General features: G+C 39.7%; 1 protein-coding gene across 6 annotated transcripts in view; it reads right to left on the reverse strand.

Annotated features, from left to right (window-relative positions):
- cacna2d1a (calcium channel, voltage-dependent, alpha 2/delta subunit 1a) overlaps positions 1 to 25,634 on the reverse strand; it is an 88,723-nt gene that overhangs the window by 34,413 nt on the left and 28,676 nt on the right. For all 6 annotated transcript variants that reach the window (XM_015028160.1, XM_015028161.1, XM_015028159.1 and 3 more), the window contains 8 exons: positions 16,633 to 16,692; positions 14,387 to 14,422; positions 13,765 to 13,933; positions 5,763 to 5,894; positions 4,848 to 4,917; positions 4,566 to 4,616; positions 3,307 to 3,406; positions 564 to 722 (listed from right to left, as the gene is read on the reverse strand). In XM_015028160.1, coding sequence (XP_014883646.1) covers positions 564 to 722; positions 3,307 to 3,406; positions 4,566 to 4,616; positions 4,848 to 4,917; positions 5,763 to 5,894; positions 13,765 to 13,933; positions 14,387 to 14,422; positions 16,633 to 16,692 — 777 coding nt within the window. The remainder of the gene's footprint in view (positions 1 to 563; positions 723 to 3,306; positions 3,407 to 4,565; positions 4,617 to 4,847; positions 4,918 to 5,762; positions 5,895 to 13,764; positions 13,934 to 14,386; positions 14,423 to 16,632; positions 16,693 to 25,634) is intronic.

Raw genomic sequence — 25,634 nt, forward strand, 5'->3', positions numbered from 1 at the left:
TTTAAACTGCTTCTTATTAACTCAAAGTTGTTTGAATAGTATTTGTCTGGTGTTTTTTTTTTTTTTTTTTTTCTCCCGCCTTTAAAGAAAATCCAGCAGATTCCGCAGCAGGTCCACCGACCTGAATCAAATGAATGGGTCATTAGCAGGCCTCTACAGGAGTCAAAGACATCCGGAGGAGGTTAAGTGAGCCATTCACTCAGCATAAGAGGCATGGGACACTTACCCTTGAAGAATTAAGTTGACCATCTATGTAGGGGAGTGCAAAGCCACATAATTATGACATTTTATTATTTTCCATTTGTTTTTCAATAGAGTTGAACTGGTTAGAGGTCACACTGAGGGTGGAAAAAAAAAAGTTCTGAGCCGATTTATCCTGGTTTCATTTTATAAAAAAAAAAAACAAAAAACTGGCATTTTAACAAAGGTGTGCAGACTTTTCAGATTCACAGAATGTCACCAGTTTCTTCTGGTTAATATGGGCTACATAAAATAAAAAAAGAAACGAGAATTGTCACCATTACCTCAATCTGGCATTTAAATGCAGTCCATACACTCTTTACCTGTGCGAGCTGTTCAAACGCCAGTTCAAAGCCACTTGTGTAGTTGGTGATGCCCTCGGCTTTGAGTCTCTGCACTGCCTCCTTCAGGACCCTTTTGTTCCTCACGTTGGCCTGCACCAGGTTCTGAAAGCATGCTGCGGGCCGAGCGGTTTTGTTGAACTGGGGGGATAAGGGAAGGAGGGTTGACGGGAGGAACGGGGAAGGCACTCGCACATATTTCCTAATAAATATGTGTTTCTTTCTTTGCAAACTGTTGCAGTGGTCCTTAAAACACGTACGCTACACTATGAAGTAGAAGAGTTGGGTGACATTTAAAAATAAAATGCAACTGTAGACAACTGTGTTGGAGAGATCAACGCAAATTGTCACGTGCAAACGGAAAGGCGATAAGGTCGAACGCAATCAAACTTTCACACACCGAAGGAAGCTAAATTAACACAAGGATGGAAACGTAGGAGAGATGGAGGGGATGAGAAAACAGTGGCGTATGGAGGTGAAAAAAAAAAAAAAAGAGAGAGCTTAAGTCCGGAAAGATTATTTGTCAAGTCACAACCACACAAAGTAACTTCAGGTAGATCCTGGTGAATAGCTCACGTGGAGGAACAGATGGAAGTGAATCAGTCTACACACAAACACACACACACACACAGCATCTATAAAAGGGCAGGGCCAAGCATGGCTCATTAGTACTCAGCATCTGCTTTGGGGCTCTTTTGAACACAGCTCCCAATCATCAGCGTCATGGTCCAAACATAGCATAACGAATTATGGCATCAATAACATCCACCAGTGAGTATTTCTGCACATAGGATGGAAATATTGACTCAGGGAATCGGAATAGAATATATTTTTAGACTTTTATTAAGAGAAATATTAAAAAACATTCCATCTCTTTCCTCCCCCTCCTCACATAAAACCCCATTAAAATAAATCATTTTTAATCGTACATCTTTGCAGTTAGAATGTGTCAAAGTGGAAAAGCTTCCAAGAATATTAACTGGTCAAGGCATCATATTTCCTTCCAGTAGTAGTAAGCTTGATTATTTGTAGATCTTGCCTTCTGATGACATTAGATGGCAAGTAAAATTATTTTACTGTACAGGCTGCCTGAATTGGGATCTATAATTGATATTGCAGAACAAGATAAAAAAAAATAGGGTTTGTCTTATTAACTTTAATTGATTGGTTGCGTAGTACGACCCAGTGTGGGGGTACGCCGAGTCACAGAAACAGAAATCAGAGCAAACCAAAGTCTATAAAACGTTATGTCATAAACCGTTCTACTGAACCTCCACACCTGCCCAAAACAAACGCACACCAGTGCATTTAATAGGGGAAGTTGAAACAAAAATGTTATTCATGGCTAATTTGGAAAGCAAACTAATTTATGTTCCCAGTCATGAAGAGCGACTGCAGGGAGGACAAAGTAGAGAAGCAATCAGGATAAAGGAGACGCTGGACAGAGGAAAGTCAGACCCACAAGTGCACAACGCATTCTGAGCCAAGAAATTGGAGGGATGCATTAAGCTGAGAAGCTGCACGCTTTCACACAAGCACAGAAGATAAGCGTTTGACACGTGACCAAGAAAATAACTACACTCTAATGGAACATCTTCAGCTCAAAAAAATATCCTCTTATGGTTGCTGATGTACAATAAGTCATCGTCTTCATAGGTAGTGAACGTTTAAGCAAGAAAGGGAATGATAGGTCAGTTTGTAAATAGTTTTAGAAAGGAGACGATTATATCAGTTTATCAATAATTAAAAATACAAAAAAATGAACCTCAAACCACCTGTATGTTCGCTACTAAATGAATTACTTTATGAAAAGCGTTTATACTCGTGTGGAAAAGCTCTTAGAAACAAAAGCAACACACACAGTGTTACACCAGAGCAATACACTTAGCACATTAGCAACAGTAATGGGAGCCCATGTTTTGGACACTGTGGATTTCAGTAGTAATCCCATTCAGTACGACTGCCTCCAATTCGTCTTGGCAACGCCCCGCAAACGTCCTGAACTGGGGGGGGGGGAACACTCGCCCTCTGAACCGTTATTTTTCTTTGTGAAAGTTGCAGAAATGCTTTAAACTGGCAGTCACTGGAGCTGCAAATTGTGATGGATGAAGGCCAATGCCCTAATGCCAGGAAACCTTTGGTGCTCGAGATTTCTATCGAATCTCAATTTGGCATGGAAGACGTTTTCTATTCCATCCCGCAGAGTTAGGAACGTGGCAGAAGAAAGCGAAGATTAATTTGTCGAAGGTTTCATGTTGCATCTTCGTGGCTTGAACTTGAGAATTCGCTTTCAAACATACTTGGGTGTCCTTGCTCTATTAGCATTTCTCTGATAAAATTTAGAGTTTATGGAAATGTGCTTTACCTCTCCAAGGTTCTTCTGTTTTTTTGTTTTTTTTTTCATTTCCAGCACAGTTAAGCATTTTAATAATCGTAGATGACCTGGTTTAATTAAAGGAAAAAAAAAATTATCCAATGAAAACATGCAAAACAATGAAACAATTAATTCCCCTCTTATTAGGTAATGAATTAACCTGATGCCCATATTTTTGGAAAGTCACACCCAACCCTGGTTTATGCCACACCTGTAGAACCGTCAGCATATTTAAACAGAGCTCGACTGAAATTTAATTTATCCACTAAATCAGTGGGTTTGAATAAAGCTGCTTAAGCAATCATTTTCAATCTGGACTCCAGCACCTGTAGAACAAAAGCGAATACTCACAGACACCACGTTCACGAAGTCGTCATCGGAGAGGGTCTCCAGCATCCAGCTGACTGAGGTTTTGATCAGTTTCAGGGTGAGGCCTGATACGCTTCCACTCCTGAAGCACCGAAAATGGGTTTTAGAATAACTCAAACATCACAGTCAATGACTGAAACACAGTGTTAGGCTGTAGCTTCATTCTAGGCAAATATGACTAAATCAACAAGTAACCCAAAAGCGTTGACAGTCATTGCAAAGATTTGATACAAGTGTTGGAATGTATAACTTTTAGATTGCTATGACTTTTCTTGGTACAAAAAAAAAAAAAGTTGTAAAAGAGCCAATTTCTGTATAGCAAATGCAGAGCTCAGGCTTTCAGGCAATGAGAGCAGGAGAGGTGACTTGGGTATCAGGTCAGGATGCCTTCTGGGTGTCTTCCTGGTGAGGCGTCTGGCCACGTCCCCCCCAGGAAAAGACCTGGAGGAACCCAGGACACACTGGAGGGACTCTATTTCTCTGTTGGCCTGGAAACGCTTTCTCTCTGGAGAACTGCCTGAAGAGAGGGAAGCCTGGACCACTGCTTCAGCTGCTGTCTAAGCGACCCAACCTCAAACTAAGTGGAAGATAATGGATGGATGCTCCTCATACATGCTTGTCTTCCCGCAGCAGACAGCACGGGCATTTGGTTTAGCTTAACTAAACTGAGGCTGCAGTGAAATTAACTCAGCAAAAAGAGTTAGGCACCCCTGATTTCCTACAGAGAATTAATATTCCCAATTTATTTCATTATAAAGACAATTTAAAGTTGAATTCTCAATCAGTGTTTTAAAAAAAGTCCTAAATGATGGATAATGATGTCAACATGCAAACATAATAATCATAATATGTCAGACATTCAATCTTTACATTTTCACTCTTTCAAAGTTAATTCTTGAAAGTGTGTCTTCCTTGAACATGACGGAGTTTGTGCCGGACTCCCTTGACGCGAGAGAACTATTGTCACGTCTGGTATCGCTCCAGGAGTCCCTTATGGACCTCGCAGTTATTCTGAACTCAAAGTTTTCCAGTCTTAAATCATTGCAGGGAAACCACTGGACCGCGAGTAATAAGGTTGGCCAGTGCACTGACCGCTTTTTGTTAGTCAGTGTCACACATGAGCGCAGCCCGGCAGCGCCCAGCGGGATGAGGCCAGTCACGGAGTTAGCATCAGGGCCTCCTGGCGTGCAAAAGCAAATCCAATCTGACTGTAATGTATGAATCATAAGGATGTCACTCACGCATCCACTAGGATCAGCATGTCCTTGGGTGACGCCGCCCCCTGAATGTACCTGGTGAGTAATACCAGAAACACACAGGCGGATTGTACATATGGAGCTCACGTACGCACAGAAAACATTGAAATGCTTATTCTCAGAGACGTAAAGCTGCGTCAAAACCCATCGCTACGATGGACACTACCAGAAAAAAAAAAATAAAATACGGTTGCTGAATTTTCAAGCCACCTATTCTCTTCACTAACTAACGTTTGAACATATTGACATGAGACTCAACCAACTCACCAAGGTCGCCTGCGTACGTCATACAGGTCGATCTTGTCAGGTGAGCTTCTCTGGTCGTTCCAGGGGGAAGCTGCATGCATGCAGGCAGAACAATGTGTGTGTTTACATCCCCAGACCCAACCGAAGAAACTGCATTTGTCAACATGCATAAACTAAACTAAACATAAATACACACAATATGCAGTATTATTTTACGCTCTTTTGAAACAGGCACATTTTCTTCCATGTTTTTTCTGGGGGGTTTTTTTGTTTGTTTTTTTGCATTGGACAGACAAACGTCTCGTATCAGAGAGACACAAGAATATATTTGCATCAAGCTTAAGCCATTTTTGAAGCAAGATGAGGCAAGTCTCGTGTTCTGACTCAAATGTTAGAATTATCTCCTCCGGCCGTCACAAACTCCTGCAGCAGCAGCAGCAGCCTGCTAATGACACATTTATTCACATCAGGTGTGCTCAGCGTTTAAAACATGCGGGACTCTGGCTCTCAAAGACGGGAACCATCCATGCCCAAAATGGATCTCCGTGTGCCAAACACAAACTGTGTATAGTTGAAACGTAAGCGAGAGCACAAAAAGTTTTTAAGAAGGTCAAAAACCCGCACTTTACAACTCGGTCTCGTTCCCTTTTCTGGTAAGTTGTATGTAATTTTTGTTTGCTGCAAGACATTGTGGGGATTGCCAGTAAAAATTCTAGATTTTAAGGTTTCAAACTGACCAACTGCGTTAACCAAAATGTCTTTCATTTACTCGTCGATTGAGTTCAAAACTGCCCATTTCAAGCTTAGTTCGGCGTTTTGTAATTTTGAAGCAAAGTTTAGCTGATTCAGATTTCTCAAGATATCAAAATATTTTTTCTCGTCTTGTATATTAGAAGCAGCCCATTGTTAATGAAAGCCTGCTCATGTCAAGATTACCTGGGTAATACCGAGCCAGTCCAGTGGCGGAGCCAAAAACCTGCCAGAGCAGTGAAGGATCATCCTCTTTGTTTTGTCGGAAAACATCCTCCAACTCGTCTGTCCAGTTCAGCTCATTCAAAATGATGGTGGCTGGAAGAAGAAAACGGATTCAATAAATCACCTTTTGGGAAGAATTAAATCAGCGTGCTTAGATTTCTGCAGAAAAGCATCCACTAAATAAAATCTCTAATAATAATAATAAACAGAAGGAATGCTTTGATGCACACATAAAAATAAAAACAAATATACAGCTTGTGCAATATTGCTTTACTGATGGTGACGGCTGGGAGAAGTGAGCCATCTCATGGCTATTCAAACTGCGTAAGTCTCCTAAGATGATTTTTTTTTTATTTTTTAAAACTGCTCTAAAAACATCAACTTCTGCAACAGTAGAAAGTGGCCAGAACATGAGACTCAGAATAATTACAAGTGACATTTCTGGAAGCAGATAAAATCTACTGAGTACTGAGCAGCCAGAAGCACACAGTGCTTTCCTGCTTTTCCCCAGAAACTCATAATACTTATTGCTCTAAATGAGCAGCTTGTTTTTCAACTGTAAACTTAGTTTGGCAAAAAGCAGCCCTGACAAATCGAGCTCAATGGGAGAAATCCCAGACGGAGCACTGAACCTAGATGAAAAATCGAAAAAAAGAGTGCTTCAGCGGAATAAATAACATAAATTTGCCAAATTAAACATTGTTTCCATTTAAAATCCTATACTCCACGTCTAAAAGTGTTCAAATCATTTGCCTTTACGATCCTATCACCTCACTTTCTCTGCTCTCCATGGATTTTCACCATCCCTTTAACCTAAGCCTATACCTGAGAGGTTTTTTGTGAATCAAATTGTGTCCCAATTGTAAGCGGTTAAAAAAAAAAAAAAAAATGTTCAGGTCTAACAACCTGATACTCCTTGAGTCTGGATTCTATCGGACTAGTTCTGCTGGTATAACTGACACCACTAACTGGATGTGTCTGACCAAAAAAACAAAAAACAAAACAAGAAAAAACAAACAAAAAAAACCCTAAATATAGAAGCAATACTATGTTTTCATTTTCAGAAAAAGCTGAAACCATTGCAAAAGAAATGTATGTTTTTAATTCTCTCCAACTAGAATTTAAATATAGACATCCGTCGCAAACACGCGACATTAATAGGGCATTAATTAATAGAGCTGAAGCCCTCGACTTCTATGTTGCGTGGGTCTAATCCCAGCTGAATGATGGAACAAATCACAGTTTCAGTGTAAACAGATCCATCTGGGAAGTGACGTGCCGGTTGCTTGCTCGAGGTCACTGTGGCGAGAGGAAGAGAGGTGTCACCACGGCGATGTAAGCGCTGGTCGGCTCTATTTGTCAGCCGTGGCATCGTTTCCCGAGGGACTTCAGAGGGTAACACGTGCGGTTTCGAGTGTTTGCATACTCAGAGCGACAGACGTGGATCAGTGTCTCTCAGAAAATATGGCCCAGAGTAAAAGGTTTTTTGTTTTTTTTTCCTTCTAGATGTGAAAACTACGTCAAGTCCTATGTTTTTTTTGTACGCGTGTATTTTGGAGCAAGTCTCTTTTTGCTTGGTTGAGATGGGAGAAAAGAAAACAATAAGTGAGGTGATAGGATCGTAAAGGCAACATTGGAAAAGCAATGAAATGAAGCTGTAAGTACGACAGACAGCTAACGTAAAGGAATATACAGCACATGTAATCCAAACGATTGAGCTTTTTTAGGTGAATGCAAACAAATTTGTTCCTACCAACTGTCACCATGTCGCTAAGGTAGAGGGAGTGCAGAGCAACTCTTAGGGTTTTCATGAACAGGAACGGAAGAATTTATTTAGAAAAGATTAAATGCATCAGTCAAGACGACATGGGAACATGTTGGGAGAATAAACATGATTCCAGCAGTGAATCAGAAGGCGGTGGGAGTGGGAAGTGAAACTGGGAGGGAACTCTGCTCTGTGCCATGCAGTTGCCTCTGCTGTTCCCTTCCATCAGCTAACTGGTAGTTGTCTCTGCTGGAGCACTTGAACGTAATAACACGGTTGAAGACGAGGTGGTGAAAACCTGTAATCGCCGAATCAGAAAGGGTCTTCGATCCAGAGATACCTTACTACTTTGCGACTTCTGAGGGTGAGAAATTAAGCTAACATGGAAAACGGTTAAGTTACTTAAAGCTGCCTCAACATCTTACTTGAGCTGTGATGCCTAATCTCATTTAAAATTTAAAACATTTTACAAAAAGTTCTTGGTTGTCGTGATTATTCTAGAAGGACAGAATGTTTTGCTTTATTTCAGTGTTTGAGCTGCACCTAGAAAATAAGTAAAGTTGGTTTTGCAACTCACATTCACATCATGGCCATAAATGTCCATGTATTCCATTGGACTTTTGTGCAACAATCACCACAAGTATCAACAAGAAAAACAAATCTAAAAAGTGTGGCTTGAGCTTGTAGTCTGCCTACTCAATATGTGAACAAAAAAAAGCATCCATCATGAAGACAAAAAGATAAAAGATCATAGCAAACAGTTCAGTGAGAATGTTATGACATTTAGAGGAGAACTGGTGCGCTCATTCAAAACTAGAAAGACTGTGGCATAACTCAAAACCCACTAAAACATGGCAGCCTACCTAAACTAACAAGTGGAGCGAGAAGAGCTTCACTAAAAGCAGACGAGAGACCCAGGGTGACTCTTTAGGAGGTTGTAGAAATAGGAAGAGACTAAGAAATAAAAGGAATGGTACGTCCCGCCACTTATTTTCTCCCACATGGGAAAGGGGCTTGAGGTCACAGAACAGATGGGGACAGACATCGACTGTCTCCTTATGTTAATTGATTTATAGAAGAGGTGAAATCAGATTAGGAGATAACTGTCTGGGAGCCTTCTCGCATCCAAATGGGAGCCCCACTTATCTGATTAGAACATCGCGGGCAGGCATCCAACTCCTCGCAAGGGACACAAGTTATGGATGTAATGACAGTGAGACAAGGATGGAGAAGGAAGGATAGAAAGACGGAGATGGATTTAAGTGCACCTCAGAGTTTGGCTGCGAGCTTTATAAATGAAATAGGATGTGTATAAAGTGGCACAAGGGTGCAAGTAGAAAAGAAAATCCATTTATAAGCTGTGAGCTTTGCCAGAAGGACTTTGGCAATAACACAATCGCAGACACACACACGCAGCCGCAGTATCTCGGCGCGTCACAGTATGTGCATGTCTAGGGCTGACAGGTGTCACACAGCGTAGATGCAAACGGGCATCAGACGAGCCTCGGATCCCCTGCCAAGGCCACAACGCTCCCCTTTCATCTCTTCTCGTCGTATCCACACTGCTCTGCCTAATGAGCGAGAAGACATGCATATGCAGCCACGAGATCCCTATACGGCGCGATACGTGCACGTGACGTGACACGCACGCAAACTCTCACACCTCAAGTGTTTCCAGCTCTCCCTCGATCACAATCATGCATGCAGACAGGCTGATTCATCCGTAGTTTGAGTGTGCGAACACAAACACCAGATAAATCCCAGTCTGACCACCTACACTGGATCGGCACAGAGAATGGATTCCAATCATGTGGGGGAGAAAAGACAGCAACAAATTTGTCACCAGGAAGCAAAAATGTATTATGCCTAATGAAATGGAGCAAAGGTTAAGGGAAACCGATATGAGATCAACTCCTTTGGCTCTGCAGAACGTCTTCTCCTACATAAAAGCAGTGGATTACACAGCTCTCCTACAGCAACATAAATAGCAAAAGGGACGCCAGCCTCGTCTAGACCGAGTTCCGTAATCGAGTTACAACTGACTCTCCTCATGCCAAAGAGATGCATCTTGGGCGTGCCCAAGTCTCTGCTTCTCCTTCAACCAAGATGCCCATTGCCATGGCAACTCTGAATGTACTGGCCAGCCGGAGAGGCGGCAGAGCGGGAGCCGGTCGTCGTTTTCAAGATTTCAAGAACTGGGAGTTGCTAAAACCCAGAGCAACTTTACAGCTGGTGCTAATGGGAACTTCATCCGAGTCCAGCCTGTGAGCGGGCAAAGAGCAAATCCCTGACACGTGTTCACGTTGCAGGTGGACAACTTAGCATCAGAGGCCTTCATCTGCTCCAGAGAAATAGTGCAACTTAATCCAAACTTCAGTAGAGGCAAAACTTGTCACAGTAGAGATTCCAAAATAATAATAATAATAATAATAATAAAACAATTAACAGTTTTTGCACTGCTAAAATGATTTTTGGTTACATGCAAGCTGGCTCTACACTGAAGGAGATAGAAAAGAAGCAGATAAATTAAAAACACTTATAGAAAACATCAAAGGTTATGAGGTCTTTCATGATCCTTTTGTGGGGGGTTTTGTAGTTGTCGTTCTGCAAGCATTTTGGTAGGAAGTGCCTGTAATGAGTTCAGTTTTTCAGGACCTGTGTTGCCGACACTTCTTTAAAAGGGTGTTTTCTCTCTCTTTCCTAACTACACTGAAGTTCGTGATTCCAGCATGTCCAAACATACTGAAAAGATATGGCTACATTTGCAAGCTACTACTGTCTACTTTGGGTACATCTCAGCTACTTGTTTTCCTTTTCTTGATGTGCAAGTATACTTATTATGATGGTTTCTTTAATCTTCTTCAAAGTGATTCCTTTTTGAGTTTTGTTGCATGCATCTTCCAGATGCTAATTAAACAGAAGAGAACAGATAAAAGTCAGAACGTCCTTGGAGGTTTAGAAACCTTTAGGAAAGAAAATGACGTAACCTGGGTGGGTATGTAAACTCTAAGTGGGTGTTACTTGAAATCTCGCAGTCTGCAGTCTATTTTTATATTTATTAAGGCCAGCAAAAGGAGGATAAAAAGTGAAGGCCTCCAACTACAACCCTGCTGGTATCAGAAACGTGCCAACTTTTGAGTCAAACTTGGAAATACCTTCCCATTGTTACTTTAAGTTCAACACTGAAAATTTACTGACCATACATTTATTGAGCTTTAAGGGGAATAAATAAACTGGCCTTTTCTACAGATGAGAAACTAAAAGTATACCCGAAGCCGAGCTGCCAGTAGTCCACTCACTGTTAGAAAAAATAAAAAAAATAAATAAATAAAAAGATGACTGAATCATACTGAGCATAATGCACTATTGAATCTCCTGAACCCAACCCCCAGCCTTTTCATCATTATAACTGCAGCTTGTAAAAATAACCAAGTGCATTTGGCAATGACAAAATGTCTGCACAGTCAGAGGCCTCAGAGGCCCGTCACTGCACATTTATAGTCCGCCTTATTGGGAGTGACTCGCTGTATAAGGACATAAAAGTCATGTGATGTAGTCCGTTGCGTTTGGAAGGCCTATACTGTTAGAACTGTTGCCAAAACTGATATCGAACACTCAGCTGATGGTAATAAACACAAACTGAAGCAATATCATCAAGCTGTATGCCTCGATATAAATCAACCCATTTCCCTCCGCTGAGATTGGCCTGTTTTTCTTTTAAATTTAATATATAAACATAAGCTGGTCTCATAGGATTACTTCTGTGATGCCTGTTATGTTGCAGCTGTGGATTTGCCTTCCTGTTGCCAAATCAATGGCAAGCCTGAGTATGTGCAGCCAGAAGAAAGACACAGCGTTGTGTCGGTGTGAAGACTTGTCTCCATTTAAAGTGTTCTTAGTTTGTAGGCTGTCCTAGAATAAACTGCCTAAAAAAAACAAAGGTAGTGTTGTCAATTCTAGACCAGTTTGATCAGCTTAATGGGGAAAATCTACTTTATTGTAGTGAAATTGTGTAAAAGTTGTTGCTGTTATGATTTACTAAACATTTCCAGAAAGATGTTGCATCACCTTAAAGGTTCATTCTGGTTGACTCGCAACCGACCAACTAAACTGATTAAATTATTTCATGATGCATTTCCTTTTCCAACAAGTATGACATTTTTTTCTATTATCCATAACATCACATCAAAAATATTCAACTTAGCCCTTTAAATGTTTTAATTTTCCAATTATTTGCAGGAGTATAGGCTAAATATGGTAAGAAAAATCAAATCGGCTCCTGTGATGCTCTCTAAAACTAAAATAACAAATGTAAAATGTGTAGCCGCTGTTGTTATGAGCCCCAATTGAGAAGTTAGGCGATTAAGTTTGACTGATTGATTGATAGGATTTTTGTACCTTATTTTGCAAATTGGAATGTACCTTTTATTATTATAGCAACAAAGAGAATTATTAGTTTCTCAAAAAAAAAAGAAAAAAAAAAGAAAAGTTGCAATCTTGCCTTGTTTTTGTGGACCCATAATCTGATTGCATAATCTTACACATGAAATGTATATTTAATAGGTAAATAAAGATATTTCCATTAGACATTTGATGTTTTGAATACACCACAATCAATCAACTGATACTAAAATGTGGCTGTTTTGGAAAAAAAAAATTAAAAAGCAACAAATGAAATGTTTAAAGAAAAAAGCAGAGCTGTTTGTCTGCGAGATGAACACAGAATAATAGCATAATGTTTCTCGCAAGCACTTCTTCAAAGAGGATCGGTTTTGGGTGTGCCGACACGCTGTGAACTGGTGGAGTCAATGATCAGCATGAGGGAAGGGAGCAGCTGGTGACCAGGGTAAAGAGGGGGCCAGTGTGCTGACCAGTGGGCGGATGGCATTTGAACTATATATAGACTAGAATACTTCAACTGTCTACAATGCAGATGGTGCTCAAAGGCTGAGCGTTTTATCTTTGAAGTATACTGTAGATGGTGACCGTAGTGATGACGAGTGGAAACAGGATGCAGGGGAATGTTCTATACCAGCTGTAGAAATATACCAGGAAATATTTTATTAACGCTTAAAAAAAAAAAAAGGATAACTGGAAATAAATAACAGGAATATTTAACAGCTATGTTTTTATGTGAATGACCCCACTCATTGAATTGCACACTGCCATCGTTTTAAACGTGGCATATCCAATAATCATTCAATAACAGAATCAACAGAATGTGTCGCGTTTGTTAGGTCTGTTAGTTTTTCCATTACTCTCCTACAATAAAACATGTGAATTATGTGCTTTGTGCAAAACTAATTTCAATCACAAAAGCAGTGGTGATTGACATGCATGTGCAAATACCAAACATTTCCAACATCTAACTTAACATTAATGCTGGTGTTGAAGGAACATTCGTAGTTTAACTACTGTAATTCTCTGTAAGCCCTTACATTTTATGACTAGGCATCTCAGTAGGATAAAAAAAAAAAAATAATAAAATTAAAAAATCCATTTGTGTTTTAGATCTAGCGTTTGAATCTCCCAAATTTTTGACCAACCCTGGTTCTGGTTGAATACGTTTAAGCAAGGCTTATCCTCAAGAACGTCACTAGAACGCCATTTCTAAGAACGGAGAGGAAATCCTCACAAGCAGAGATATTCAACACTGGTGTGGCTGCAAGTTGATCAGGTCTGAGCAGCATGAAGCAAATCGTACAGTACAAGTAGTTAAATGCCGTACAATTTTAAAACACAACCAGATTTTCTCCGATTAATGGCCAGTGAGATATTTGTTATGGATTTAGATTTGACTCCTTTAGGTTTCCTCTGCATGACTGTGTGCTGTGGGACTAATTAAATTACCTCACAAGGAAGATAATTCGTTTTCACACCACAGTTACAAGTGGGTGAATCAGCTCAGTCAAAAAAAAATAAAAAATACAATGACAATAAAACATCACAGGATTGCAGGGAGAATTCTGATGTTTTTGGGCCAAAAAAATAGGCAAAGCAAAAATAAATTTTTCCCACCGCCTTCTGAAAATGAGGGAGGAGTTCCTCTACCTAAACACCTTACTAGTCTGTCCCCTGGTACATTTTTCCACTGCATCATAGTTCATCTTTATCTGTTCTTCTGTTGGCTTTGCTTTATCGAATAAGTTTTGATGAATATTTTTTTATTTACAATGAAGTTTCCTCTATTCCACTTACAGCCTTCGTATATGTCGGTGGGGATGTGGACGGCGGTGGTGTTGTAAGAGACGAGGCGTTTGAAGTCGGGGTCCATTTCAAAGTCGTCTGGAATGAACCTGTTGCTCTTGTCCTCTTCTTTATCTTTATCCTTTTCTTTTTCTCTTTCTTTCAATGCGGTCTTATTCACCTGTGCAAAGGAATTCAAATGAAACAAAACCCGTTAAAGTTAAATAAGACATGGCTACAAAGACTTCCATTTGTATTTGCACTGTGGTTCTATAAAAGGGAGTGGATGCATAGCAAATGTTGCACGTTAATGAATTTTTGTTTAAGGGGGGAAAAAATGTGATCATTCAAAACTACGCATCGTTTTCCTCTCCGTCACAATTATGCGCAGCATTATGAGGAAAAATCCAATACGGAACAAGATGTGAAAGAGTTCAAGAGGAATTCATATTCGCGTAAGGCACGTTTTATACCCCCCAACATTATTTTTTTCACAGAACCAAAAGTGAGCCTTTAACAGGTGTGAACTGTTCATCAGGTGTCAGTGATATTGACCCTTTGGTTTGTTGCCAAGGTATACATAATGTGTTCTGCTTAAAAAAAAAAAAAAAAAAGTGAATTAATATGTACTTACGCCATCTTTGGCATTGTAGTACTTGAGCTCGTTAGCCTGCAAAGTGGACCAAAGACAGAAAGGAAGAGATCAGAAATGAGTGACAATAACTCCATAAAGCTACAAAAAAATAAAATAATAAGTTCACATAATACTGCCCCTTTAAACATTTTTCTCCTTTATATGGTAGGGCCCTGTACATAACACCACTTCCCTCGCTGACGGCATGAATCAGCGAGGGAAGTGGTGTTATTTTGCGCTGCTGAGCTTCCTGTCAGAACAAAGGCTAGTCGGTTGCTAACGAGCTAGCCACACTGTTGACGTTCTAATTCCCCAGAGCAACCAAGCTGGTTCACCGACTCCCACCACCTGTCTTCTTACTTTACAGCCACGTACAACAACAGAACGGCAAGTGCTGCCGCCACTGTAGAGTTAGCTCAAAGGGTTTGTAATCAAATTAAAGCCAAACACAAGCATCTGCTTAAAATTTTCAGGTCATGAATCAGGTAATTAGGTTCTATTTTTATATAAAAACCTTGATACAAAAAAAAAGGAGTAAAAGAGGGAAATTATGTTGTTTCATTGTAAAACATACAAAAGGAATGCTCCATAATACTGTAAACGTTTTGTTAAAACCATAAATTTTACATTTGGGAATAAATTTTTATGTTGGGGGGGGAAAAAATGCATCCATGAGCACTGGAAATATTGGCTTCCAATAAGCTACAATAAAGATAAACATTTAACTTTCCCAGGAATTTTTTTTTTTTTTTTTTTTTTTAGCGTCTTTGATTTAATGAGATTTAAAATTACCTACCTAACCACTGCCTATAATCTGCTGCATGAAGCGTTTTAGCTTAAAAAGTTGGCGATGCTCCTGCAATGTTCCTCTGCTTAGGAAAGTTAAATTCACCTGATTGGAAGCGTTCCAGTTGAGGAAAAAACCAAACAAACTTGAAGAACCATTGTGTGGCAACTATCGGAGAAAGTACCGTCTTAAGCCGCCACTGGCAAGCTATCTGTGATAAAAAATCATGCTCTACATGTTTGTTTTTAATATCTGTGTTAATGTCAAGAACCTTTGGCATTCTTACTCAAAGTTACAACACTGAGAATTACACACCGATGCCTCATCAAATCTGGACTGGGATTATTGTAGATTAAACTTGGATTTGTTAAAATACATGACCAGCTTTTAACAAATATCTACTGATATTTTGACAATTTACCTTTGGTGAGGAACTCCAAGTCTTTGAGACGGACAGAACTTGTTGCCATTATGCTAGTCTTTAGCTCCTCCACAGATTTTCTTTCAGATTTAAGTCAGGACTCTGAAAGGGCCACTAAAAGTGAAATCTATTAGTAAAATTAAAACGCTACTTAGACCTAAACCTGCCAGGGATATGAATAGTTATTGGCTCAGCTGCAATGTTTTTTTTAATCCAATCGGTATAGTTTTCACATACCTGGTATTTGCATACAGAGAACACCATTATTTTCATTGGGCTCCGTCAGACAATTGTAGTTAATTAAGCAAAAAGATTTTTTTTTTTTTTTGCCAGGACAGCAAATCTGTTGAGTTACATAAAGTATAAATCAGTCAGTCTACTAAAGATATATATTTTTTTACTTTAGCTTCTTTCAACACTGCAGAATATGCATGACATGAAACAATGCCAAGATGTTTAATGGAATAAAGTCATTAAGATTTGGAAGCACTGTGGGAGGATTTTAAACCTAAAAGCTTTAATGGCTGCGTTCAATTTCTTTTCCCCCCTCCATCACTAAATGAACACTCAGTATTTTTTCATTTGTTAATTGGCTGCAATAAAGTGGCATTTGCAAAATTAAATAATAATAATTTTAGAAAACCAACACGGGGAAACCCCAAAAAACCACCAACGACTGTGCGAACATTCAGACACTGTGGCTTAACGAGTAAAACAAGCATGACTTCACATTCGCTGTGAATTCCCATTTAATGCACCCTTAGTACTCTCAGAGCAATGAAAACTGGAAGCGATAAAGTAGCATATTAGTGTTCCTTACGACCAGGTCTGCTTCCTTTCAGGCTGTTATGAGAGATAATGAAGTGCCATCTTTTAGACAGTTATTAAAGTACAATTGTTACTGTAACGAGAATTGCAAAATTACTACCATCTTATTGAATAACACGTCGCTCTGCTCACTCTGCACATGCAGATTACTGCACCACTTGATCTTCATGATAATGAACTTATCAGATCGGGCCGTAGCCACACACTCACCTCGCCGTTGACCGTCCACTCATGTTCCTTTTGAAACTTTTCGGCCTCGGTTGCAAGTCTCTAAAAAGAAAGTGGGGGGAGAGGGGGAAGATGGTTTTACAGATTTATTTGAGGAAAAGACAACTGTCAAAGATGCGATCATGAAATTAATGAAATGTTAAATTTGATGTCATGAACCCTGAACTTGGCCACAAATTCAAGAGACTGCACTCAATATCTGGCATTTGTAAGAACCAGTGACGGCAGTGTTGCTCTAAAATTAGACACCCACATATTCAATCTTTCCCCAGATCCTAATGACTAGGTTAATGGGTTTATAATGGACCCAGTTTTTAATCTGTACCTGGTCCAGAAATGCACTGTACTATTAATTTCCCCAGGGAAATATGAAATCTATCTCTTCCTTTTGATATGCACGGCTCTAAGGGCATGAAGTCATGCAGAAAGAGAAGAAATCTGACGAAGAAACAAGTTTACTGATGATATGAGAAGGAGGGGATTAATTTAGTGAATTACTGATATAGTTTTTGCTTTGAAATTAAGGCAATCACAGCAATCAAAGTGGTTTTGATTGCTGTGCCTCAATGTAAAATGCACTTTGGAATATAGCTGCCACATTTGGCCTAAGTATAAAAACTTAAAAAAAAAAAAAAGCAACAATTAATTATCTATAGATAGAAATTGGGATATTTTTCCTTGAATAAAATGAGAATTGATTTAACTTTGATTCGGCAGGTCAGGCAAGAAAGTGGAAATCATTACCAGCCTGGAAAAACCTGATCATAAACAAAACAAAAAATATATTCTTTTACTGACATTTTAATTTTACGTATTACGACTTTAAATTTAATTACTTGAGCATATTTTAAATTACATAACTTAATCGCAGTCCTACAAATATCTTTTTCCTATATGTAGATCTATCAAGATTTATTTTCATTTTTTTGGCTAAAACCGAGTTCCTCACTGAATCGTCTATTGGCTCAGAGGCAACTGCCAATGCAGATTTTCCTTCCCGTTCCCCAAAGATCTGGCTTGACATCATTTCACATCTCACAGCACATGCTGAGGGCCGATGCTATTGTCATTTGAAATCAGGTTAGCTCAAAAACAATCTCAGCTTCATTTCTCTTTACATTTGTGTTATTGGTACACATATGGCCAATGTGCTTTCTCCTGTCCTGCAGGGGGAGCGGGAGGGAAATCCATAACTGTAACCACACAAAAGCTTGTATAATCTTTTGAGAAAGATGTGTGCTGACAGTTGGGGTCATGGTGGTCTTTTTACTGGACATATATAAGCATATGATGCCTTCGAGTTGCAGCAACATAATGCGAGTTGTGTTTTCACTTTCCTGTCGAGCTCAAGACTAATTCAAAGACAAACAATTGATTTGTATTGAGGAATCGGTTAAAATTGATATAGAAATAAAACAATCCATTTCCAAATTTAATTTGGGAGTACAAAGAAATTCATCGGCAAGTTTTCTTGATATATCAACTCGCGATCAAACAAATCAAATCATATTCAAAAAAGGGCCTTACTTTGCAAACCACTTGCTTTTTGAAAAAAAAAAAAAAAGTGTTACTAAGCTACACATGATGCCGCCCTATTTGCATCCTTCTTTGAATAGCTTAGTTGTAATTATGCATTCCTGTACACTCAACAAGGGGCAGAAAAACTGGAGTATTTCATGCAAGAAATGATGTTCGTCCACAAATCTCCGTTAGCTTTTGGCTATCAAGTAGCATTTCACTGACACGTTTAAAGAATCAACAAGAATACGTTTTCCTCCACTCTGGTGTGCCCATCTACCAACATAAGTTCACTGTTTTTTTTTACTCAAAGTGAATTCTCTGCAGATAGAAAATTTACAGGACCTACTGGCCTCATCGTCGACACACCTCAGCTCACAGAGCTGTCATCTCACATTTCAAGCACCTGTTCACGCATACACACACACACCTGGGCACTAATTTGTGCAACCACACACGCCGACAGAAACAGATGCACATTAATGAGGAACTGAGCGGCAGATGAAAAGGTTTAGAGGTCAAAGGCCAGCATCTGGTTCAGTTTCTGTCACTTTCTAGCTACTCCATTAAGTCCATTCCAGTGTTTTACAGAGTTTCCACCTGAGAGAGCCACATGAACCAAAAGGACATGTGTAATACAAATAATGACGAAAGTACTTAATAGGTAAAATTCTTAAAACTAGCAGCAAAAGGCAGAGCTTTCTATAAAGTGCATATTAAGAGATTACAACGTTACAAACGGGTGTTGATCTATGCCTGGTTTATGCTGTGCAATTTTATGCCCAAGATCCATCCATCAGTCCATCTATTGCTCCTCTGAGATCGGGTCATGGAGGCAGCGCGTCCAGAACTAGGTCTAAAGAAATCAGATCACGAGAGCTAAGAGGTCAGGGAGGAAAATCCTGCCCTCTCCATTCTGGAAAACCCCAGAAGTCCTTCCCACCCCAGAAGGAAAATAAATAGCTTGTCTCAGAAGTTGTGGTTTCTTTTCTAATCCATCTTTAGAGGTTGATTGGAAAACCTCTAAAAGGGAGGGGTTCATCGTGGTNAGAGACCCAACCCACCTCAACTGACTCCTGTCAATCAGGAGGATCAGCTGGTCTACTTATGGCTCCCACCAGATGATGCACGATCCTGATCTCACCGTATTTAGTAAGCTCATTTCAGCCACTTGCATAGACTAATTTCGTAGAGCAATTCCTCGGTGTAGACGATGGTAGACGCTGCTACTGGCCTCGACGGTTTTAGGGACACTGGTGGTGCCAAATCATGTGTGAACTCACTCCAAGCCAGCGTAAACCCTCCTGTGTATTTACTACATTTTCTTTTTCCTAATTAGTTTTACCTTAATTAGCATCTTGTTAGAGGTTAACTGATTCCTTGTAATGATCAAAAGCAACTTTTGCCACGTCTTGAAGGTAAGCCATTTGTCTAATTAGATTTTTTTTTTTTTTCATTTGAATAATGGATGAATGGGGTGAATTTTGAAGAAACATCTCAGCTAACAAGACGATTTCAGATAAAAAAAAAAAATCACAGGGACAATACACGTTCTTCTGACGTAGAAACACTCCAGCTCCTGTGATTTTCATATTGTGTAAAGCGCCACACTCGGGGTACTGTATAAAAAACACACACACACACCATCCCATCACCCTGATTAGAGCGTCTAGTCCTGCCAGGAGAGAACGCATACACACGCAAACACGCAGACACACCTGCCACCCCACTGATATGCAGGGAGGAATGGGAGAGCAGAGGAAACATGAGCATCTGCTGTTGTGACTGGCACCACTTTAGTCAGATCTATCCTGCTCAGCCCATGGGGAGCTGGGAGGGAAGTACTGAGAAAAAGGGGGATGGGGGGGGGGAAGAAAAGAGAAACAAAGGCGCACACACAATGGAAACAGAAGGACAACAACTGTACAGTAAGTACAAGAAAGAAGCATTAAGACATGCTGGCTTTGCAGAACGCCACTTGTTAGAAACGGGTGTTGGTTTGAAGATCTGCCATCATGCCCTGGTTTGACAACTCATCCCTTCCTCAGCAAGCAGACCGTGCTTTGCTGTCTGCGTGCCAGCTGGCTGCAAATGAGACCCGATAACAGCTGCACCCAGCTGGAGTGTTTACGTGGCAGCTTCGTGCACCGAAATCAACACCCAGATTGCTACTGTACAATGCATTAAATAATAATCACACCTATCCTTTGGTTTCTAAGACTCTAGATAACATTGCGACCAACTTGACATTTGAAAAACTGCTTCTTTTTTATATATATATATATAACAACAGGTGAGGGGAATCATCAATTTGCGCCAGATATTCCACCATTATCGATGCGCCCGTCATGGAAATCAAATATATTTTCAGCAAAGGAAATGAAGTGAGCAGCACAACGAACGAGCGTAATTTTGTTTGTACAAGACGAAGCACAGGTGTTCCTGTCCGCAGCTAAATGGGACTGAAAATAGCAGCGTTGAGCAAGGCGGCGAGCTCTAATAAGGGAGACATCAAACACACGCTCCCCTCTTTGTATGCACACTGTATGTCTGATAAGCATCATGTAGGAAAACAGAGATGACAAACAAAAAGCAGGTTCAGTGGAGCCACACACAGAGTCCAACAGCTGTGGCTGACAAAAGCAGCCACATACACACGCACACACACACTCCAGGAAGTGGTGACTAATGAGTCATCGGTGGCCAGAAGCACACACACAGTCACAAAATCAGCTCAATTCCTTAAGCACACATTAGTAGCAAGATTCAGATGTATGTTTTCAGAGCGTGAAACAGATAAGCTTGGGCCATAAATTATCAAACAAAACAAGAGCCTGTTGCTAGAAAAATGCCTGGTAATTGCCTGCCAAATTTACAGCGACGTGCAACTCCGCACTTTTTTATTTTGAGCAAAGCGCTAGCCAACTTGCGTCAGCCCAATTTGGCTTTTTCTCCACAATACCGATTTCAAATTTTCTTAGAGGCGCGACGTGCAATTTGGATTTTCTTTCTTTTCTGAAGACGACAAGAACGAAATGTGCTGCGAGAGGGAGGGAGAGAGGTAGAAGTTGTGAACAAAAGGTCATGCGCAGTATCAACAGAAGATATTGCTTTTACAACTGGGAGCATCTGATTAGCATAATTAAATTTGAAAGTGTGTGTCACAGAATCAGCCTAACACCTCAGATTTATGAATAACCAAAAAGGTGCCTTGAAGCAAAGTTTGTTGGTTGGTATGATTATAAAGAATAGATAATGGAAGTTCCTAGATTTGATGCATTTAAGATTCCCAAGTATGCCTCATGCCATTCCCCGAGCAAGGGGAAACTAGCTGAGACTGATTTCTGATTGGTTAATTGGTAAATTGCGAATTGAAAACATTACAATCCAATTCAAGTGGTAGCTTGAGGTCCCATTCAAAGCTTTCATAGAGTCAGTTACTTCACTAGAGATCCAAAAGTTAATAAAGGTACTTTTTCTAAAATTATGGTTCAGTATCATTTACACAGTTTGAGGATTATGATAAAAATAATACAATTTATTAAGTATTTTTCCGCTTTGTGCAGTGAAGTTGTGAATTACAGCTGCAGCTTCAGGCCTGCATGTGTGTCATGCAGCCGACTCTGTTCCTATCAGAAGTACTTAGAAAAACTAAGACACAAACTTTTCTTAGCCTGGAGAACATGCTGGGTGCCTTGTGTATCCCAATCAAACAAACAATTTAATACAACATGTTTAATATCAAACAAAGAGCACCAGAGTAAATGCACAAACAATTTAACAACTATTGAATCTACCTGGAATTAAAAAAAATAAAAATAAATTTCTGTCTAAGCAAACCGATCTGGCGCTTAGACCTGGGTGTGGCTCATTACAATGGACAAAACAACAGGTTCATGCTTTTAAAATAAATGAAGACACCATTGGGGGGGGGATTCCCTTTCTGCATTTAATCATGTTTTCAAAAAACTGTAACAAACAACAAAAGGTTTCCCTCAAAGGAGAGAATACTTTGTTACAGCTCTGTAAATGGATCTGTGATTCCACGAGTCCGTACTCGGTTATTAAGATTAACAGCAGAGGCTAATGACTCACAGCATGTCATCAAGTGGCAGCCTAATAACGCACTTGCAGACACTAGAGATCGGCGTCTCCTCCATAATTACACACCACTACACAACACAGCAATAAAAAAAATAAATAAATAAATAAAAAAAAGCCCTATTCCACTACTTGTGCTGTTGTTCTAGTCATCTTCAGACAAGTTAATGAGCACGGAAGCTCCTAAACAAGCAATTCAGAGTTTTATACATGAAAAAAGACTGATGAGGGTCCTCGAATGAGAGTTTTCTCACTTAGTTTGCCCAGCGTTAAAAACAAAATTTGCTAACAGAGAAAGTAGCTAAGCAAAAATATTCACATTGGAAGAGGGGCATCTGTTTATGATCCCCTTTGTAGCTAAGCAACCAGGGTGTCATGGTTACCTACTGCCATCCGTGGTCCATGCACTCCGCAGACCAAAATCTCCCAGAGACCAGAGACATTTTATTCATCAACAGTCCCACTGCAGCACAGGCCATCTTTCTTCTTGGCAGTTATAAGTCAAACTAAACCCACTCTCAATCTTGGTGGCAGCAGCCCAACTCTCAATTAAGCAAATTTGGTTTTTCTCTTGATGGAGAGTCACTCCAGCAAGTTGAGGCGGAAAAACAACTGTTTTTTTTTTTTTTTTTTCTGTTTCCATAAAGGGATACCAATTGTGGTTCCGTCTCTGGTGGGCAGCCGAAGCCTTTTAAATCTGCTGCCAAACTACTAATGCAATCCAAGGCCTGAAACAACTGGGCAATCGATACTCAAATTTCACAGTCTGCTCTGTGGTGCAACGCCATCTTTAGTAGTCTGTCTTTTTTCTCTGGTGTAGTTGAGAAGAAGCAGTTTTTTACTTATACTTTCCAAAGTAAAGAAATGAGTTTTTTTGTCATTTTAGCCTCATTTTTGTTTTCCAATCACACGGTTCCTAGATAGTTTTATATCAACATTTGACACCTTTTGAGACTCTGAATCAATTTTCTAGTTCTTATCACTTATTTTTGAAGTTTTAAAGTAAAAAGTACAAGTTTTCCACAGATTGTCAAACAGAAGTTAGGCCTTGAATATATCAATGGCAAAAATACAAGACAGTAAAGAGGAAGAAGATGACAAACAAAAAAAGAAGAGTAGATGAACCAAAAGTCACATGGATAATTCAATGCATAGATAGACACACTGACATTAAGTCTATTTCAAAAGGTGGTAAGAGATGATGATCATTTAATAGATGTATGTAATTTGAAATAAGTGCTACTTTCCTCCCAAGGAGCAAGAACCTACAGGTGGGAACAAAGTACATGTTGTTGCTTTCAGACAAAGAGATACTTCATGTGCCATGTGTGTTAATGCTCTGTTTTTCCCCTTTTGTCCAACCATCAATTCAGAAAAAAAAAAAAAAAATCGGCTTATATATGCCATCTGCATACCTTAAGGAGACTATAAAAGAAAAATCCTAAGTGTGGGTGGCTGACCATAGGACAGTTTCATTTCTAGAAAAATAAACATGTATTGGGACGTCTCTAAGCCAGAAATATAGCAACTGGATAAAAGAAAAACAAACAAACAAACAAACCTAATTTGCTAACATTTTTAGAGACTTCTACCCGAGTCACTGTGGGAGGAAGAATGACCTATTCCACAGGGAGACGTTAGCGGCTCCATCAAAGGCTGTTGGTTAAGAAGAGCCGTTCAATAATTGATGAGCAGAGAGCCAGAGGAGCTGGAGGTGAACTGAATATCTGAAGGAGGCTATTTTTTGATGAGCCAGGTTAAAAAAAAGACGGCTGAGTAATTGTAATAAAAAATAAAAATAAAAAGGTGTCTGTTGGTCGAGACTGTGTGGTACGAGTTCATTCACTATTAATCACACCTACGCTGCGGTGTGAAAGATTTATGTAATGGCACAAAAGGAAGAGGGTCAGAAACTAAGATATCCAAATACAACTATTCCTTCTGAAGAATATGTATATCATTTAATTGTATGCATAGTATGCGTTTAAGGGTTATTAAATTATTAAATAACAAGGGGAGATTTTAAACAAATGGGACTGAATGATGTGTCCTTACCGATACATATGCTTATGAATTACTTCACTGTCAGTTTTAGTGCCACAATTAAAAATTAAACTTAGAAGAATTTGTACCACCAAGATATAACTCTATTTCATAGAAGTATCCTACTTCAAAGTGTTTCAAATGTAAAGCAGTTTGAAATGGAGAAAGAGGAAAAAGACAACATTGACATGCATGTTCACACACCCCAAAGAAGAAACAAGAAAGGACAGAAGTGGATGGAGGGGAAAAACAAGGGAGGGAAAACAAACACAGGAAAATTGGAATTAAGTGTGACAGAAAGTCAGGCTGAAGCTATGGGAGAAGCAACGCGAAGTCACAGGCAATACAGCCAGCAGAACGGGATTGAGGGGAAAGTTTAAAAGGAAAAGACATGCATTGGGTAAGAAAAAAAAATAAAGCATGTGACGTGAAATAAGACTATTTTTTAATAAGAATAGGATTAAAGAAGTTGAGACAGACGGCAAAACGTGTTGCATGGAGTTATAACAGTCTCGGCACAAATGTCAGGATTCAGGGACTGCAATCAAGTTCAAAAGACACGGGTGAAATAGTCTGATTCCTCAAAAAGGACTGGGTGAAAAATCTTAATGTGACGCCCTTTGTAGCATTTTAATCTGGCTAAAAAACTTGACAGTTCCTAGGAGCGCTGCGCTTCATATAAGCTCGGCAGATGTGCAGTTTCACCAGGCACACCAGGTAATTCACCAACTAATTGCTTCTGCTGCTAGTCTCATGGAACTGTGAATTTTATATCAACACGCCAACATCCCAATGGCAAATCGTCTGCAGTAGACCTCTTATCTTTAGTATACTGTCTGCAGAGACAGAGGACACACGGGCCACAAATTTACACTCATCTTTCTTAGATAAATAGAAATCCTTTCAGAGAGAAAATCTGCATTAAGCTCATGTTGAGCCACAACACCTTCTTGTTAAAACAAAAGGAAGGGAGAGACCAGACTCAAAAGGAGAGAAATCAACATTACGACTGACAAACAAACGACAGTGCTTGTTATTTTTCCTTTGATGCTAATCAACAATTAAATCAATGAACTGCCCATCAGCAATCTCCTCCTTCATTATTTCACACTTTTCTTAATAGCTAAAATGTGCAGCTGATGAGTCAGATAAAATGTAATGAGCGAATCTCTAGTTCAACATCCCAGCTTTTCCGCCCGGGATCGCAGCGCGATCGCGTTTCCCTCTCCAGGTGCAACACGACACCAGCAACTAATTGTCCCTCATCCCTAGGCAGTTATTGGGATGCTTGGCGGGACTGACGTTGCAATCGATGGGACTGT

This window comes from Poecilia latipinna, unplaced genomic scaffold (genome assembly GCF_001443285.1).
Source record: "Poecilia latipinna isolate Pla-1442-1.1 unplaced genomic scaffold, P_latipinna-1.0 Scaffold115, whole genome shotgun sequence".
NCBI classification, from domain to species: domain Eukaryota; kingdom Metazoa; phylum Chordata; class Actinopteri; order Cyprinodontiformes; family Poeciliidae; genus Poecilia; species Poecilia latipinna.